The 17,025-nt window shown below is 34.0% G+C and overlaps 1 protein-coding gene, 1 non-coding gene and 2 pseudogenes across 4 annotated transcripts; all 4 read left to right on the plus strand.

Annotated features, from left to right (window-relative positions):
• Positions 1-2,842: 2,842 nt before the first annotated feature.
• On the plus strand, positions 2,843-4,662 carry LOC148202926 (uncharacterized). Of its 3 annotated transcripts, none has more exons than XM_088110475.1 (4): positions 2,843-3,171; positions 3,255-3,586; positions 3,678-3,775; positions 4,085-4,662. In XM_088110475.1, exons 1-4 carry the CDS (start codon positions 2,876-2,878, stop codon positions 4,367-4,369), a joined length of 1,011 nt encoding a protein of 336 aa, XP_087966601.1. In that variant the 5' UTR covers positions 2,843-2,875; the 3' UTR covers positions 4,370-4,662. The 3 variants fall into 3 exon arrangements, with proteins under 3 accessions (XP_087966601.1, XP_087966603.1, XP_087966604.1); XM_088110477.1 differs by having other exon boundaries at positions 2,854-3,171; positions 3,681-3,775; XM_088110478.1 differs by having other exon boundaries at positions 3,021-3,193.
• A 3,550-nt stretch (positions 4,663-8,212) lies between these two features.
• Positions 8,213-11,144, plus strand: LOC148202927 (receptor-like protein kinase FERONIA pseudogene; annotated as a pseudogene).
• A 634-nt stretch (positions 11,145-11,778) lies between these two features.
• Positions 11,779-14,787, plus strand: LOC148202928 (receptor-like protein kinase FERONIA pseudogene; annotated as a pseudogene).
• Positions 14,788-15,981: 1,194 nt separating this feature from the next.
• On the plus strand, positions 15,982-16,062 carry TRNAL-AAG (transfer RNA leucine (anticodon AAG)). The gene has a single exon. It is a non-coding gene; the product is annotated as a tRNA-Leu (tRNA).
• Positions 16,063-17,025: the final 963 nt, after the last annotated feature.

Here is a 17,025-nt window from a genome sequence, read left to right on the forward strand (position 1 = left end):
ATATATATATATATATATATGGGTTTGCTAACACGCGTACGTCTGTTTTTCCGTACGTCTGTTTTTCCGTTGGTACATTTTAGCAATGTGTACCGGATTTTAGTATACAAAAATACCCTTATATATCATGGATTCTAAGTTTTAAGGTTAAGGATATTTTAATAATTTTTATTCTCAAACCCCAAACCCTTACTCACCTCTCTCATTCTTCTGAATCCTTTCTCTTTCATCTCTCTCACTCCAACCTTTTCTCTGTCATCCCCACTGTAACCCCAATTGAAAAAATCAGAAACACTTGTCTTTAAAAAATTTGCCTTTGTAAAGAGTTGAGTCATTGACATATTCACCTTCAAGCAAAGCTTCATTCAAGATCTCTTCAATTTCACCATCTTCACTAACCGCTCTAATTTCATCATCTGCATAGGTTGAATCATCATCTCTAAAGGCCAATTACCAATTCTTTCTAATGTCATTATGCTTGTGAAAATTAGATAAAATTATATACGACAAAAATTATAAAATGAAAACTCATTATAAAGTCATTTTTTGTAAGAAATTGTTTAACAATGAGTGTTTCTGATTTTTTTCCGAGCCAATTACCAATTCCTTTGATGTCATTATGCTTGTGAAAATTAGATAAAATTAGATAAGACAAAAATTATAAAATAAAAACTCATTATAAAATCATTTTTTGTAAGAAATTGTTTAACGGCGAGTATTTCTGATTTTTTCCAGGTCAATTACCAATTCTTTTATGCTTGTGAAAATTGGATAAAATTACATAAGACAAAAATTATAAGATGAAAACTCATCATAAAATCACTTTTTTGTAAGATTGTTTAACTGACAGTTTCTGATTTTTTCAATTGGGGCTACAGTAGGGATGACAGAGAAAAGATTGGAATGAGAAAGAGAAAAGAGAAAGGGTTGAGAGGAATGAGAGAGATGAGTAAGAGTTGGAGTTTTTTTTTTAGTTTTGAGAATGAAAATTATTAAAATATCCTTAACCTTAAAATTTAGAATGCATGATATATAAGGATATTTTTGTCTACTAAAACCCGGTACACATTGTTAAAATGTACCAACTGAAAAACAGACGTATTAGCAAACCCATATATATATATATATATATATATATATATATATGAATAAAAGAATTCGTTAAGAACAAGGATTTTTCGATACTGAAAAAAGTAGAAATTCTGCAGCTTATAATTTTTGTTTTCCACTGTTTATATACATTAGAGATTAACTTACATAGTTTTTAACTATAAAAAAATATTTTCAGTTGACTAATAGTGTTGTGCATTTCTCCCATTTGAAATCGTAATATGTCCCATCATCTGCATTTTTTTTCACAAACAAATATTTCATTTAGGAGTTAAAAACTATTTAATTTAAAGAAAAATTGTATTAGGTATTCAAAATAAAAATAAATCTCCAACTTATGTATACCTATAAGGAAAAGAAAAAGAAAACAGATGTTGGACCTTCAGTGTGGGCTTTTTTATCTTTCCTTTTTCAATTTGTTTCTCCCAATTTGATTAGGGAATAAGGTCAGCATTCCTAAATTAGACAACGAGGCAAACAATCACTTTTCAAATTGACTTATAATTTTCTTGTTTAGAACAAAAGCAAAAATTAGAAAAATCTAAAATAGATAAAGATTTCATGAATGTGACACCATAACTAAAATGGTAATTAGAAACAAGTTGAAGTCATACCAGGTTTCACTCAAATAACCTAATGACTTTTACCATTCCAATCAAGAATGGTTTTGTTGGTAAGATGGGAGAATCTTCTTTGGCCTTCAAATCAATTGAGGATTGGAGATTTTAGGTGGAGAGTCAAACTTAGAAGTTATAATGTAGCTTTCATGTTCTTCCTTTTTCTCTTTAATATTGGTGTTTAAAGTAGCATCTCCAACATTAGTTGTCCAATTTACTGCCATTAATTTGCATGGACAAAAAAATAAGCTTTGTTAGGAGAGACTTCATGTGCATCACATGTCACTTGTTCATTTGCTTCTAAATTGTCTCCAAATGAACATTTTCACCTAGGATGCCAAAACTTAGAAATTTTTTCAACTCATAATTAGAGATGTTGGACCACAGAATAAAATCATATAACTATGTCACATTAAAGAATCACCTTTTGTAGTTTGATTTTTGTGTAAGAACTAACTGGGTTGATATATGTCAGCTGCCCCTGTTCATAGAATATGAATGTCAAAAAACTGCATAGTTTTTCATTTTGGTTGGTGTAAGAAAATATGAAATGTCATTCTCAGAAAACATGACACTGAAAATATTGATAAAAAGCTGGATAATGTTGAGGGAATATTTTATTTTATTTCAGTTTTCTTAGATGTCACAAAACCTTTGAAGTTCTCTTTTTTGAAAGAGAAGTCATTGACATTATTTGAAGGTGAGCCTTTATCACATTAATAATTGTTTTATCCTTTTCTAATGGGGAACATGACTCTATTATTAGTATCATCAAAATGAACAAGAGCATGAAGCGTAGGAAGAAAGCCAAATGAAAAAAAGAACTGACTATAGGTTTGTCATGATAGTTCACAACGTTTTTGACAAGAATTTCTGCAATAATTGCAACCCAAGTTCTCTAATCTCTTTGCCATTGTAGCAGACCTTGTTTTTGTTACAATAACTGATTTTCATGACTGATGTGTATATATAATAACCAAAAGCTGCATCATACTATGCCAAGAGTGAAGGGTACACAGTTATAGTCTTTCACAACCATAGCATTTTAAAGCTGAGAACCTAACAGTCCTTGGTATACCTTAACAAAAGAAAACAAATAAAGTTGGAAAAGCAAAAGGTAAAGAGAAACATCCTGTAATGATAAGCAAATGGGGCTTTCCAAATTGCAATCAATCAGAGAACAAGCCTCCAATGAGTTGTTAGAAGGAGAAACGAAGTGGTCTAATAATGAAATTGATTTTTTAACCATGTTTGAAGGGTCCTACTGCTTGATGAGAAGCACGTTGATGTGGAGCAATTCAAGGCCCCCCACACAAAGGAGAAAATGGAACCAAAAGAAACCAAGAACTAAGAAAATGATAATCGGAAAAGTAAAAGAGAAAGCAAAGCAGAAAATGAGCTATGTCCCAGGCCAACATTTTACAAAATTTGTCAGCCCCAGCAGGTATTATTGTTGCTCTTTCTCTGTTGTTCTGTTCATTCTCCCTTATAATATAATTGGTGTCTTTCTCCATCTACACTGCAAAGCATGGGAAAGAGAGGAGCAAGGTTACCAGGCTTCTGCCTCAACAGAATAAGGCCTCATGCAAGGGTGCGTTCACCTCCTGCACAAGCCAACAAGCATGAAAAGACCACAATTGCCAGCACAATTGATCAGAAAACTGAGAATTCTTGCAGTTCGTGTGAGGAGAAATCTGATGAAGGTGTCAAACAAGGGTCTGTGATTGGTAGGAAGATCATGATTGTGGTTGATTCTAGCCTTGAGGCCAAGGGTGCTGTGCAGTGGGCACTCACTCATACAGTTCAGAACCAGGACACTATAGTTCTTCTTCATGTCATGAAGCCTTCTAATAAACAAGGTGAAAACATTTATCATGGCTTTGTTTTTCCATTCAACGTTGACTTATTTGTTAAGAAAGAAAGTGATTGAATTTGGTTAACACAATGTAGCAGGCACAGATGATGAAGAATCCAGCAAGGAAATAGCTCCAAGGGCTAATGAACTTGCTTCCTCCTTCAAGAACATGTGTCAAGTAAAGAGACCTGAGGTAAGCTCAATTAGTTCCCTTTAGACTTTGTAGCTTAAGGTATATACCATTACCTATAATATTCAACATTTTCTTACCCCCATCAAACACCTTGTTTGTAATGTGTCTCAAAATGCTAGAATTAATCAAAAGTAGGTGACCCATGTAAAAAGTTGTTGAATTTCTTCTTTGGATTTTCAATCAAAATTGCACATTCACAATTCCATTGAATTACACGATGTTGGAAAGTCATCAATGGTAATAAGTGAGGCATACATATATATGTATTACCACTTAATGAACTCATATCAAACAACATGATTCTGGTAGGTACAAACAGAGATAACAGTGATAGAGGGAAAGGAAAAGGGTAAAAAAATAGTGGAGGAGGCAAAAAAGCAAGGCGTGGCACTTCTGGTTTTGGGGCAGAAGAAGAGGTCCACAACATGGCGTCTTCTGATGATGTGGGCAGGGCAGAGAGTAACTGGTGGGGTGGTAGAGTACTGCATTCAGAATGCACATTGCATGGCCATTGCAGTGAGAAGAAAAAGCAAGAAGAGTGGTGGATACATGATTACTACCAAGCGTCACAAAGATTTCTGGCTATTGGCTTAATCAATGAACCAAATTTATGGGGTGTTTTGAGCTTCAAGATATATACAAGTATAAATCATGAATCATGTTTTTGGTGTCTGTAATCCACAATGTTTGTACATAATAAAGTGTGCAGAGAATGAAAAAAAAAGGGATTGGAATTAAGAGTGGAAAAGGAGCATGGTGTCCTTATGTGGGCCATTATCCATAATGGGTACTACATGGTGGCATTGTGAACTTTAGGTTCCTTGCTACAGAGCAGAATCAGAGCATGTGATGAATGAGGGTTTCACCACAAATACACAGACAGTTATGGCTGCAGTAATAATACATTAAATTCATTTTTTTAGTTGAAAGCATATAGATCAATTTAGTTCACAATAGGTAACCCTAACTTTGGTAATAGTTAAATAAAGGGTTTGAAAATTAATACACAATTGCTGCCTATGTTTATCACTAATTAAAATTACAATTTTACTTGTAAAATCTAGTAAGCCCTTTTTTCATTTTTAACAAATTTTAAAACAAATTATTAAAAATTATATGCTAAAATGTGGCATTCTTGACATTTTTCTAAAATTTGTGCATGATTTAAGCCTTGCAATTCTTAAAGACTATATAATGTTTGAATTTCATAATCCATTGGTTGACTTGGTCGTTACTAACCAAACTGCGGGTGTTCATGAAATTCAAGATTGAGTTGAGTGGTGTACATCAAATTACACCAAAATAACTTATAAGATTATATTGACAACCCATTTAACATTAATCCAAACGACAAATTTTTTTATCAAATAATTTTTTTTAAAAAAAATTATCGAAATAAATCTATCTCAACATTATTTACAAGGAAATACGTCTTCATTTTCCAATTCAGAATTTGATTTGCAAGAAGCCTAATTTTGAACCATAAACAATGGTTTCTATTATCGAAAATTTGGTCAGAATTTGATTCGTTGAATATTAAATTCTATTTGGTTTTTCTATTTCTTTGCAAAATATTAAAAAAAAAGATTAAAAAAAATAATAAAAATTAAAACGTAATAAAAATTATAAAAATAATAGCAAATATTTAATATGATTTTGTTAAAATAATAAAAATTAAAACGTAATAAAAATTATAAAAATAATAGCAAATATTTAATATGATTTTGTTAAAATAATAAAAATTAAAACGTAATAAAAATTATAAAAATAATAGCAAATATTTAATATGATTTTGTTTTTGGGTTTTAAAATAATATCATAAATTAAAAATAATCTACATAATAAAATTAAACTATTTAAAATAAAGAAATATTGATTTGGTTTGTGTAATTTAATTTAGAATATAAATTGTAATTGGTATAATTTTGTTTAATAGTTATGACTTAGTTAATAAACCATAATAAAAAGATTTAATAAATAAGAAAAATGATGTCTTTTAGTAATTAATCATGATAAAAAAAATATTAATGTAAGCAAGATAGATAAAATTGGATAGAATCTATTCAAGATAAAAATTTTAATCCCTAAAATATTTACATCAAATACTCGTTTAAGCAAACACTATCACCACTTAACAAGATTTAAATATAGCATGGAATCTTGGATCAAGAAGACTTTACAAGAATGTAATAAGTCAAGGCGAAGGTAGATAACTTTTAGATTTTACAAGAGAAGAGCAAAAGAAAGAACAAATGAACAAATATTTGAAAATAACTATATTTTGTATCTTTTTCCTCTTCTTTCTTTTCACTTTTTTTTTCTTTACTTTGTCAAAGGTTTTCATGGCAAACTATTTTGATGGAGAAATATTTTCATGGAGAGGTTACTACTCTCACACTTATCAACAATCTATTTTCAAGACTATTCCAAAGTTTCTTTATCTTTCAATATATGAAAAAATATAGTTTTTTTCTTTTAAGGTTTTGCAATAATCTTAAAAACAAGAAAAATGATTCACAAACTTAAAGGAGTTACAAGTAAATTATCATCATGGTAAGTTACACTGAGTGGCCTAAAACAAAAAATATTTCAATCATCTCAATTCATGCATGTAAACAAAGTTGCAAAACAGATAATCAAGGTAATTATTAAAGAATAAGCAAAACATGAGTGAATCAAATTAGGAAAAAAAAATGGTAGAAAGTAGTCCTAGGTTGAAGGTCAATTTGAGTCGGTCTAGGTTGAGGGCCTAGCCAACTCATCCTGAGCCCAAGGTTGAGTCAAATAGGCATGGGTGTAGGTTGAGCTAAGTCGATATGCAAGGATGAGTCTCAAGTAAGCTTTGGTCGATGTTGAAGTGACGCAACCAAGACCAAGTCAAGCTAAATTAACAAGAACTGAGTCAACACTAGTCCATCTAAGTACAGGTGTCCAATAAACCTAATTATATTGTATATTAAACCGATTTTATTATATTCAATCTAATCACAAAAATAAATTTTCTCCAAATTAAATTGAAAAAAAAAGTCCAAATCTAGATCTGAATATATATCAATCTATTTTATTTAAATTAAATCTAAACTCAATTTTGAAAAATTTAATCTATAACTACCTTTATTAAATGGAAAGTGGGAATGGCATGAATATTTGGTGTCATGCATCGATGAATACGAGTTGACTGATTGAGTAGTTTAGCTGACTCCAAGCCCCTTCTTTATTAATGTTGTTTTTCCTAGTCCACGCGGAGAGTTCAAATGTTGGCATTTTGCAATAGACAATACAGAAGTGAACGTATTCTGCAAGGACATCAAAGTCCCTTTCATAAGCTGTGAAGTTATTGTTCTTAATTGGAGTATGTTATACCGACATATTAGTTTGATATCGCTGTCATTCTTTTACGGATTTTCCCACCTCTGTGGCTGTTATGGAGGTGATTAAGGTTGTTTTTCATTACCAACAGAAATGAGTTATTTTCTTTTATTTTTGTATATTTCAAGGTTTCTGTGATCGTTTTACCTTTTTGTTGGATGGATTAATTTGTTGAGATATTTGTGTGGATTTTTTTCAGGCTTATTTACGGAAGATGGGTTTTGGCTAGAATGGGATGCTTGATGTTGAGTCTATGGATGGTCTTGTTCTTTTGTTGAATAATATCTTGTTTTGCCTCTATCTTCAACTTCTAATGGAATACTACCCTTTTCTTTTTCAAATGTAAACAATGGGGTTTTTGGTCATTCCTCCCCTCATTCTGGTTGAAGGGTCTCAACCTAGTTTTGAGAGGAAAAGTTGAAAAAAAGATGGGCGAAGATAGTAACTCTTGGATTAGAAGGACTAAGTTTTCGCACAGTATGCCATGTTTGGATCCATTTAGGCCATGTTCCCATGATGTGAGAAATTAATTTGGTTGCTGTCCGGAACAGATGAAAAGGAAGAAAAAGGAACTTTTGCAGCAAAAATATTGAGATCTTTTATTTGATTCGTAAAATTAATTTTTGCCACATGTACTAACAATTGTTAAGTGTTAAGTGATGTGTCAATATGTCTTACGGGAATGTAGCTCTCTTAAATAAGAGACTACATCCATGTTACCATATTTCATAAAAGAATGTTAATATAAATTCTTTTGACATTAATTTAGTGCGGAAAGTTTCAAAATTCCAATAGAATTAATATTTTAACAAGTTAAGTCGGCAGCATAAGTGTTTAAATAGTTTTGTAATTTCATACGGTACAAATTGCCAATCACATTGAATAAATGACACTACAGAAAATTAAGAATTGACAATGGGGACAATTTCCTTACCTTTAGTCAAGGCTACTTGAAAGATATAAGTTGTCATTCGTAGCAAACTAGTAATGTTAGCTGGATATTGGAATATATTATCAATGGAGGTCTCGTAAGGAAAAACACAAGCTTTAGTGGCCAAGTCAACGTTGAAACTGAAAATAAGCAAACAATTATTTTGTTGAAAAATCAAGCTATATAATTAGGAAATTAGGAAATTAGGACAAAGTGCTATAGCTCATAGTTTTTTCCTTTCTCAAATATCTTTGTTGAGACACAAGATTGATGAGAAGAATTATGAACCCTATCATATGCTCAGGCTACATTTTTATATTGTATCTCTCAAACCTACAACTAGTTGCAGTTGCTGATGATGGTAGTTATGTTCCTACAGAGAACATAGTTCTCAGCTGCGGCTCCAACACTTCAGAATATGTTCAATATGATGGAAGGAATTGGAATGGGGATATTGTTTCACCGTATGTTCCCTCTGATGCTGACACCAAGTCCCTGGCAGTGAGAGCCCCTAACACTCTTGAATCCATTCCAGAAGTTCCCTATATGACTGCAAGGATCTTTCACTCTAAATTCACCTACACCTTCAATGTAACTCCAGGTCCCAAATTCATTCGCCTTCACTTCTACCCAGCTTCCTACATCAATCTCAACATCTCCAATGCTTTCTTATCAGTAAGTGCTGCTAACTTCACTCTTCTCCATAACTTCAGTGCTTCCCTCAACGCTGATTACTATAACTTGACCTATTTCATGAAAGAATTCATTGTGCATGTTAGTGGGAGTGTTTTACAACTCACTTTCTCCCCATCATATAATACCTCCCATGCCTTTGCATTTGTGAATGGTATTGAAGTTGTTTCAATGCCACTTAATTTATACACGACGGGTGGTGATGATGCTCCTCTTCCCTTAGTTGGCCATAACAAAGTTGTTAACATTTATAATGACACTGCCATGGAGAACTTGTACAGATTGAATGTAGGAGGTGAGCAAATCCCACCCAAATATGACACTGGCATGTTTCGGAGTTGGGACTTTGATGAAGTTTACAGTTTAGGGGCTATTGGTATTCGACCCTTTGATATTAGCATGCTGGTTTTGTATTCTGATAATGCTCCACCATATTCAGCCCCAGTAGACGTTTACCGCACATCCCGCTCAATGTCACCTTTCGATGATGGACTTATAAATTTAAATTTCAATTTGACATGGTTTTTTCCCGTTGATTCTGGTTTCCTTTATCTGGTCAGGCTTCACTTCTGTGAAATTGATCAAGATATAACAAAGGTCAATCAGGTAGTTTTTACCGTATTTTTAAATAATCAAACTGCTGAAGAGCAAGTTGATATAATTGCTTTGGTTGGGAAGCCCGGAGTTGCTGTACACAGAGATTACGTAGTGATGGTTCCACACGTTAATGAGGGAAAGCAGGATTTGTGGCTTGATCTGCACCCATACAAGGATTCTAAACCCATGTACTATAATGCTTACTTGAATGGTGTGGAGATCTTTAAACTCAGCAATTTTGGTGATAAGAGTCTTGCAGGGCTCAACCCTTCCAAAAGCTTCTTGTCTGGGTCAGATGAAAAGGCTTCCCATGTTGCACATTTTAATAAAAGTTCGAAGAAACTCAAATTCGTCCTGATTGGATGTGGACTTCTTGCAGTGGTGCTGCCAGTTCTCCTTTGCTTACTCCTAATCAGGTTAAAGGTGATCAAGCTTAGAAGGGTCGTTTCACTGTGCGGTCTCACTGTCCACACACCTAATCGAATTGAAAAGGCAAAAAAGTGGTCACTTTGCACTCAATTTTCAATGCGAGATATAAAATTGGCGACAAATGACTTCCACGAGGATTTACTTATAGGCACTGGTGGATTTGGCAGTGTTTACAAGGGTAGCTTCACCGATGGTGCAACTTACGTGGCTGTTAAACGTGCCAATCCAATGTCAGAGCAAGGTATTTCAGAATTTGAGGCAGAGATCCTTTTGCTCTCACAGCTTAAGCATCATAACCTGGTATCCCTTTTGGGTTATTGCAATGAGGATGGGGAGATGATATTGGTGTATGACTTCATGGCCAATGGAAGTCTGCACGATCATCTTCATCTGAGGCAGAGAGATGGATCCCCTTTGGATTGGATTCAACGTCTTGAGATATGCATGGGAATTGCAAGGGGTTTGCACTACCTTCACACTGGCACAAAGGACAGGATCATTCACCGCGACATCAAGACAACCAACATACTCTTAGATCACAACTGGGTGCCCAAAATTTCAGATTTTGGGTTGTCAAAGGCAGGTTTCCCTTCCTTTGTCACTACCAACGTGAAGGGTAGCATTGGTTACTTAGATCCCGAATGCTATGAAAGCCACAAGTTGACTGAGAAATCTGATATATACTCACTTGGGGTGGTGTTATTGGAGGTTCTGAGTGCAAGACCTGCTCTAAGTGTAGGTGAAGATGATGAGCATATTAACTTGGCTGAATGGACTGTGTCGTGCCTTGAGAATGGAAATGTGGAGGAAATAGTTGATCCCAACTTGAAAGAAAAGATAATTAAGGAGTGCTTTGAGTTATATTTAGGAGTTGCAATGAAATGTTTGGCTGAAAGAGGAACGGAAAGGCCATCCATTGGTGAAGTGCTAGAGAGCCTTGTTCTGGCAATGCATCTTCAGAAAAATGAAGGCAGTGTCCCAAATGGAAATCATAATGCTGCTCTGCAGGGTAATTCAGATTTGACACCTGGGGTTGAGTTCTCTGAAATCATGACGCCTATTGGTCGGTGAACGTGATCTTTCCACAAACAAATTGCCTCAATGCTTTTAGACATTAAGACATTTCCATTTCAAATAATGTGTTGTAGGAATCAAAAGCACTACTAGAAATCATTTGTATTGCGCTACCACTGCTGCAATTCTGAGTTTTTTTCTGAACTTTCCCGTAAACAACAGGCCAATTGCTTCGTACAAATGGCTTACGGCAAGTGCTAGTATGTAAGGGGAATTCTGCATGCAGCCAACATCCCATTAATAGTTTACCACATATAGAAAATAATTGAAAATTTAGTATTGAATAATCTTTAACATTCCAGTAGATTAAGAAACTATCAACCATTTAAGAACAATATGTATGTTGAAAAATGAAACTAATTTGATTGCAATTAAAGAAAATTCAGTAGTTATTCTCTTTTACTTGCGTTATTTTAAACTTTAAATATTAAAATATCTAAATTGTTAATAAAAAAATTATTATTTGATCTCACAAATTCCATGATGAAAATAAATTTTATCTAACAACAATACATATAAATATAACGTTGTAGACTCTCAAACTTTTATTCATAATATTCATGACTTTTATACTATTTATTTTTCAATGGAATAAAGGCCTCCACTTTTTTAATTAAATTGACTATAATATTTTTCAACAAAAAATCCATGCCTCCCACGCGTTAACATCTACTTTCAATATTTGAAAATACAGATTGAGTTGCAATCGCCAAAAGGCCGAAAAATTACTTCCTCATTTTTATTAACCACAGATCTTGAAATGTGAAAAATATGATTGTTTGTATCATAATTGTTCTGATTGCTAAGTACCCTAACTAAGGTCATAACAAATTATCCATTTTTAATTATTTAATCAAATTTTATATTAAAAAATATGTCGGTATAACATACTCCAATTAAGAACAATAACTTCACAGCTTATGAAAGGGACTTTGATGTCCTTGCAGAATTCGTTCACTTCTGTATTGTCTATTGCAAAATGCCAACATTGAAACTCTCCGCGTGGACTAGTAAAAACAACAGTAATAAAGAAGTGGCTTGGAGTCAGCTAAACTATCAGTCAACTCGTATCCATCAATGCATGACACCAAATATTCAGGCCATTTCCACCTTACATTTTACCACAATTTCTAAATCTCATAATGGATAAATTTTGTGGATAGCACCAAGTATAATAAGGGTGTTTTCAATAGTGTTTTGTTTTAATTGAAATTGAAATATTATATTGATAATCAAAGGCAAAATCTATCTTCAGTTTTCAAGGGTGGTTGGGTGTCTCCAGCTAGAAGCATTGTTGAGCTTTCAATACAAAAAAGTTAGACCACGCAACAAAATTAGGACACCTTTGCATTCATAATTTTACATATGAACTCATAATCTATGCCTTCACACCATATTCCTGAGTCACCATGATGGAATCCCACATGATAGAGTCAAGTAGGAATAGCATCAATAGCTGTGTACTACTACACCTCTTTTTGTTGGTAACATTCATCCATTTAATCTCTTGTTATCCAATTAATGTCCCTGATAAAATCCTCCTAAACTGTGGTACTTCTGAAGCATCATCATTCAATGGAGAAATTTGGGTAGGAGATGGTGTATCTAGTTTCTTGCCTCCACAGTATGGCAACAGCTCTTCCACACTCTTGCTCTCAAACATGAAAAACTCTCTAGTACCAAAAGTTCCATACTCAACAGCAAGAATAACTCATTCTCCATTGACCTACTCCTTTCCTTCCTCCCCTGGCCTTAAATTCATTCGTCTTTACTTTCTCTCATCTTTATATCTGATGATGATCCCCTCCGACAAGGCTTATTTCTCTGTAAAAGCTGGGCCTTACACTCTTGTAAGTGATTTCAATCCATCAGATTTTGCAGAAGAGCTAAACTCGAAGTTTTTCACCAAGGATTTCTTACTAAATGTTAGGGAAGACAAACTGACCATTACACTTACTCCATCTCCTTTAATTTCCAAAGCATTTGCTTTTGTAAATGGCATTGAGATATTCCCGGTGCCCAAAAGTATATACTTTCCGTTTTCCAAGGTTCCTGTTCCTTACCTTGGGCACCAGAAAATTTTGTTGACTAATGATGAATATGCTCTAGAGACGCTTTACAGAGTTGGCATTTGTGGTGGAGAAAATGCTTTTGGAATGTGGTCAGATGATTCTAGATACATATCTCGTTCACACATTGGAGGTGTCCTTAATATAAAGTCTGTTACTGTTAGCTTGAATTATACCACTTTATCTTCAAAGGATTACAATTATTCAGCACCGGAGGAGATATATTGGACTGCCAGGACAATGGGTAGTGATGGAGATGCTAACATGAAGTACAATTTAACATGGTCTTTCCCTGTTGATTCTGGATTCAAGTACCTCGTTAGGCTTCATTTCTGTGAGATATCTATTGGGGTAACGAAGCCCAATCAAAGGGTGTTCAAAGTGTACATAAACAACCAAACAGCAGAGGAGAGGATGGACGTAGTTGCTTCTGCCGGAGCACCATTTACTCCTTTGCACAAGGACTATGTTGTTATGGTTCCTACGGAAACTGGGAGGAGGAAAGATTTGTGGATCTCGCTTCAACCAAACTTGGAGTCAAAACCAAAATATGCCGATGCCATACTGAATGGAATTGAGATCATGAAGATAAGTGATAGTAATCATAGCCTTGCAGCAATGTTCCAATTGAGAAGCGAACAAAGAAATAAGAAAGTTCAACATGTCATCATTGTGGTTGCTGCTACTTTAGGTACTATCTTCGGACTGTTCTTCACATTTTTCATTAATATCCACAGAGCAGGGAAAAAATTGAAGTGGAGAACTTCTCATATACTTCCATCAAATTCTGGTAGTAGTCACAAAGACATTCAACCCACAGTAACCTCGGGTCTTTGCCATCAATTCACACTTGAAGAAATCAGCATAGCTACAAGCAACTTCAGTGAAGATCTAGTCATCGGGGAGGGAGGCTTCGGAAAGGTGTACAAAGGCATCATGCATCATGATGGAGTTACTGCTGTTGCAGTAAAGCGCTCTAATCGTAGATCTGGTCAAGGATATAAAGAGTTTCAAACTGAGATCAATTTTTTCTCATTCTGTCACATGAATCTAGTGTCACTGCTGGGATACTGCCAAGAGGGAAATGAACTGATACTTGTGTATGAATACATGGCTGGGGGTCCTCTGTCTGACCACTTATACAAGAAAAGAAAACAGCCACTGTCTTGGATTCAAAGAATAAAGATCTGTATTGGTGCAGCTCGAGGACTACATTACCTCCACACTAGCACAAGGCACCCAGTGATTCACCGTGATGTGAAGTCAGCCAACATATTATTGGATGAGAATTGGGTAGCCAAGATTGCAGATTTTGGGTTGTGTAGAACAGTTCCCTCACTTTACCACTCACATGTAAGCACGGAGGTTAAAGGTACTTTAGGATATTTAGACCCTGAGTACTATAAGAGAAGAAAACTGACTCAAAAATCTGATGTGTATTCATTTGGAGTGGTTTTGTTTGAGGTGTTGTGTGGAAGAGCAGCTGTGAATCCTGTGGCAGTGGAAGAGGAAAATGAGAAAGTTGGATTGGCTACATGGGCCATGCACTGTTACAAGTGTGGAAGCATCGATGAATTAGTTGATCCTCATTTAGCAGGGAATGTCAGGCCAGAATGCCTGAGGGCGTTTGTGGACTTAGGCATCCACTGCTTGGCTGATAGAACTGCAGATAGGCCAACTATGGGAGAGGTCCTCAATACTTTAGAGAGGATCCTTTACTTGCATGATAGTTTAGAGGAACAAGAACCTCATACAATTTCTACAATAGCTTGTGATTAGTGTGTAACCTAATTCCAAATACTTTATTACTAATTGTGATTAAATTATATGATCAATAACTTCAAATATTACATTTTCTGTTTATCTTTATATCATATGAATGCAAAATGGACCAACTTATACCTAAAATCACTTCATCGTCCACTTCTTCTCCCGTGTTCCTCTGCACAGCGCCGCTGCACCCACTCCATCCCCTGCACCTCCATTTCGTCCATCAATGGTGATAAATCAAACAACATTTCATTGTTGCTATCAAATATCTAATACATGAAGACCATAAAGGGATCCCACCAATGAAGAACGTAAGTCATTCCATGAGAAGGACCCAATTTCAAGCAAATTGGCTTCCAAATACTTAAAGATAAGAACACCAAAACTCACCTTCGTAACCAAAGAAGGACTCCTTTACAGTGGTAAGGTTAGAAGCAGTCCAGCAAGGATACTTTCCCAAACAGCGTATTCTTTGAATCCAAAAATATTTTAACTAATATCTAACTTAGAATACACTTTTTTTATATACTTATTGAATGTTTTAGAATATTGTTTTTGAAATATTTTCTGTAATAATTTGGAAAATTATTTTTATATTTTAGATTTATTTTTTGATCAGGAAATATGACTTAGAATACTTAATTCAAAAAATATTTTTATGAGATTACAAGTTATGAATTATTTATTTTTGAATATTAATTAATAATATTATATTAAAAATGGGATATTACAAAAATAAATCATCAATATTTTTACGTAAAAAGATTCATATATTTTGTATAGAAAAGTGTATATCATTTATTAAATTATTTAATAAAAAACTTTAGACATTCTAATAACTTAATTCACTTGTTTTAGAAATTTTAAAAATGATAATACCACACAATTTATTCCTCCACATTTTGTTTAAAATTGGAAAAAGAAATTAAAGAAATAACTATTGTGTCAAACATTTGAAATATCATAAAGTTAGGAAGAAAGTTGTCACAACTTGATTTTACTGAATTATTACAACATTCTAGAAACATCTGATTATGTGAAATTATTAATTAGCACAGAGATGATTTTCAATATTTTAATATATAAAATAATTCCCACTAAAAAAAATTGAATATTGAAATAATATTTAATTATAATATAAAGTTCTCAATGCATAAATATTTTATTAATATATATGATTCTCAATAATTTCAATTAATTTGATTTATTTTTTTATGAACTAACAAATTCTTATAAAATGTTTATCTAAAATTTAAATTGAATTTATTACCAAAGTTGAGATGGCCGAGTTGGTCTAAGGCGCCAGATTAAGGTTCTGGTCCGAAAGGGCGTGGGTTCAAATCCCACTCTCAACAATCAAAACAATTTTCTTTCTGGAAAATATAATTAAGAATATACAAAGTTTTTCAAAAAATCACTAGCGCAGAAAGGACTTTAGACATAAGTTATTTTGGACTTTTAATGTCTGATCTCTGTCCGACGTCTATATGGGTGACGTTAATGAGATGTCGGACCTATATAGGTCAGACATCTATATAGACGTCCGATCCATACACGTCAAACGTCTCTGAGGTTGCTCTTGACTCATGGTGATTCGAGTTTACAACTTTATGTTTTAGTTGAAGAGAATGTATTGTACATTTTTTTATTGGATGGTTTTAAAAACGTAGTGGACGGAATTGGAGGAGTGCAAAACGCAAGAAATCGTCGCCGAAAAACGCCGCCTAAGGACACGAGAATAACTGCACCAAAACCCAACGAAAACACATTTTAATTGGTTCAAATTAAAGATAATGCATCAAAGAGTGATGTAATCGGAGTAAAATTAATTTAAAACGGTGCAAAAGTGAGAAAACGAACCTAAAAAGCGTAACCCATAGAGAGAAAACGCGATGAAGGTGATGAACAATGAGTGCGTGTAACGGTTGTCTCGCGTTCACGGTGTTTTAATGCCGACATTTAGATGTCGGTTCCCCAATAACAGACGTCTAAAGTGCTTTAGAAGTCGGAGTGGCAGGATCAAACGTTTAAACGGAGTCAAAAAGTGACTTTTTAAATTTCTGGGTTGAGTATTTAGACGTCGTTTCCCCCGATAATAGATGTCTAAAGTGCTTTAGAAGTCGGAGTGGCGAGATCAGACGTCTAAATGTAGTCAAAAAGTGACTTTTTAAATTCTTGGGTTGTGTATTTAGACGTCGGTTCCCCCGATAACAGACGTCTAAAGTGCTTTAGAAGTCGATTCCCCCCATAACAGACGTCTAAATAGAATAATTTTTTTTTTAACTTTTTCGTTTGGTTTTGGCGTCTATTCGGGGGAG

This window comes from Vigna umbellata, chromosome 3 (genome assembly GCF_029865625.1).
Source record: "Vigna umbellata cultivar VRB3 chromosome 3, Vumbellata_1.0, whole genome shotgun sequence".
In the NCBI taxonomy this organism is placed as follows: domain Eukaryota; kingdom Viridiplantae; phylum Streptophyta; class Magnoliopsida; order Fabales; family Fabaceae; genus Vigna; species Vigna umbellata.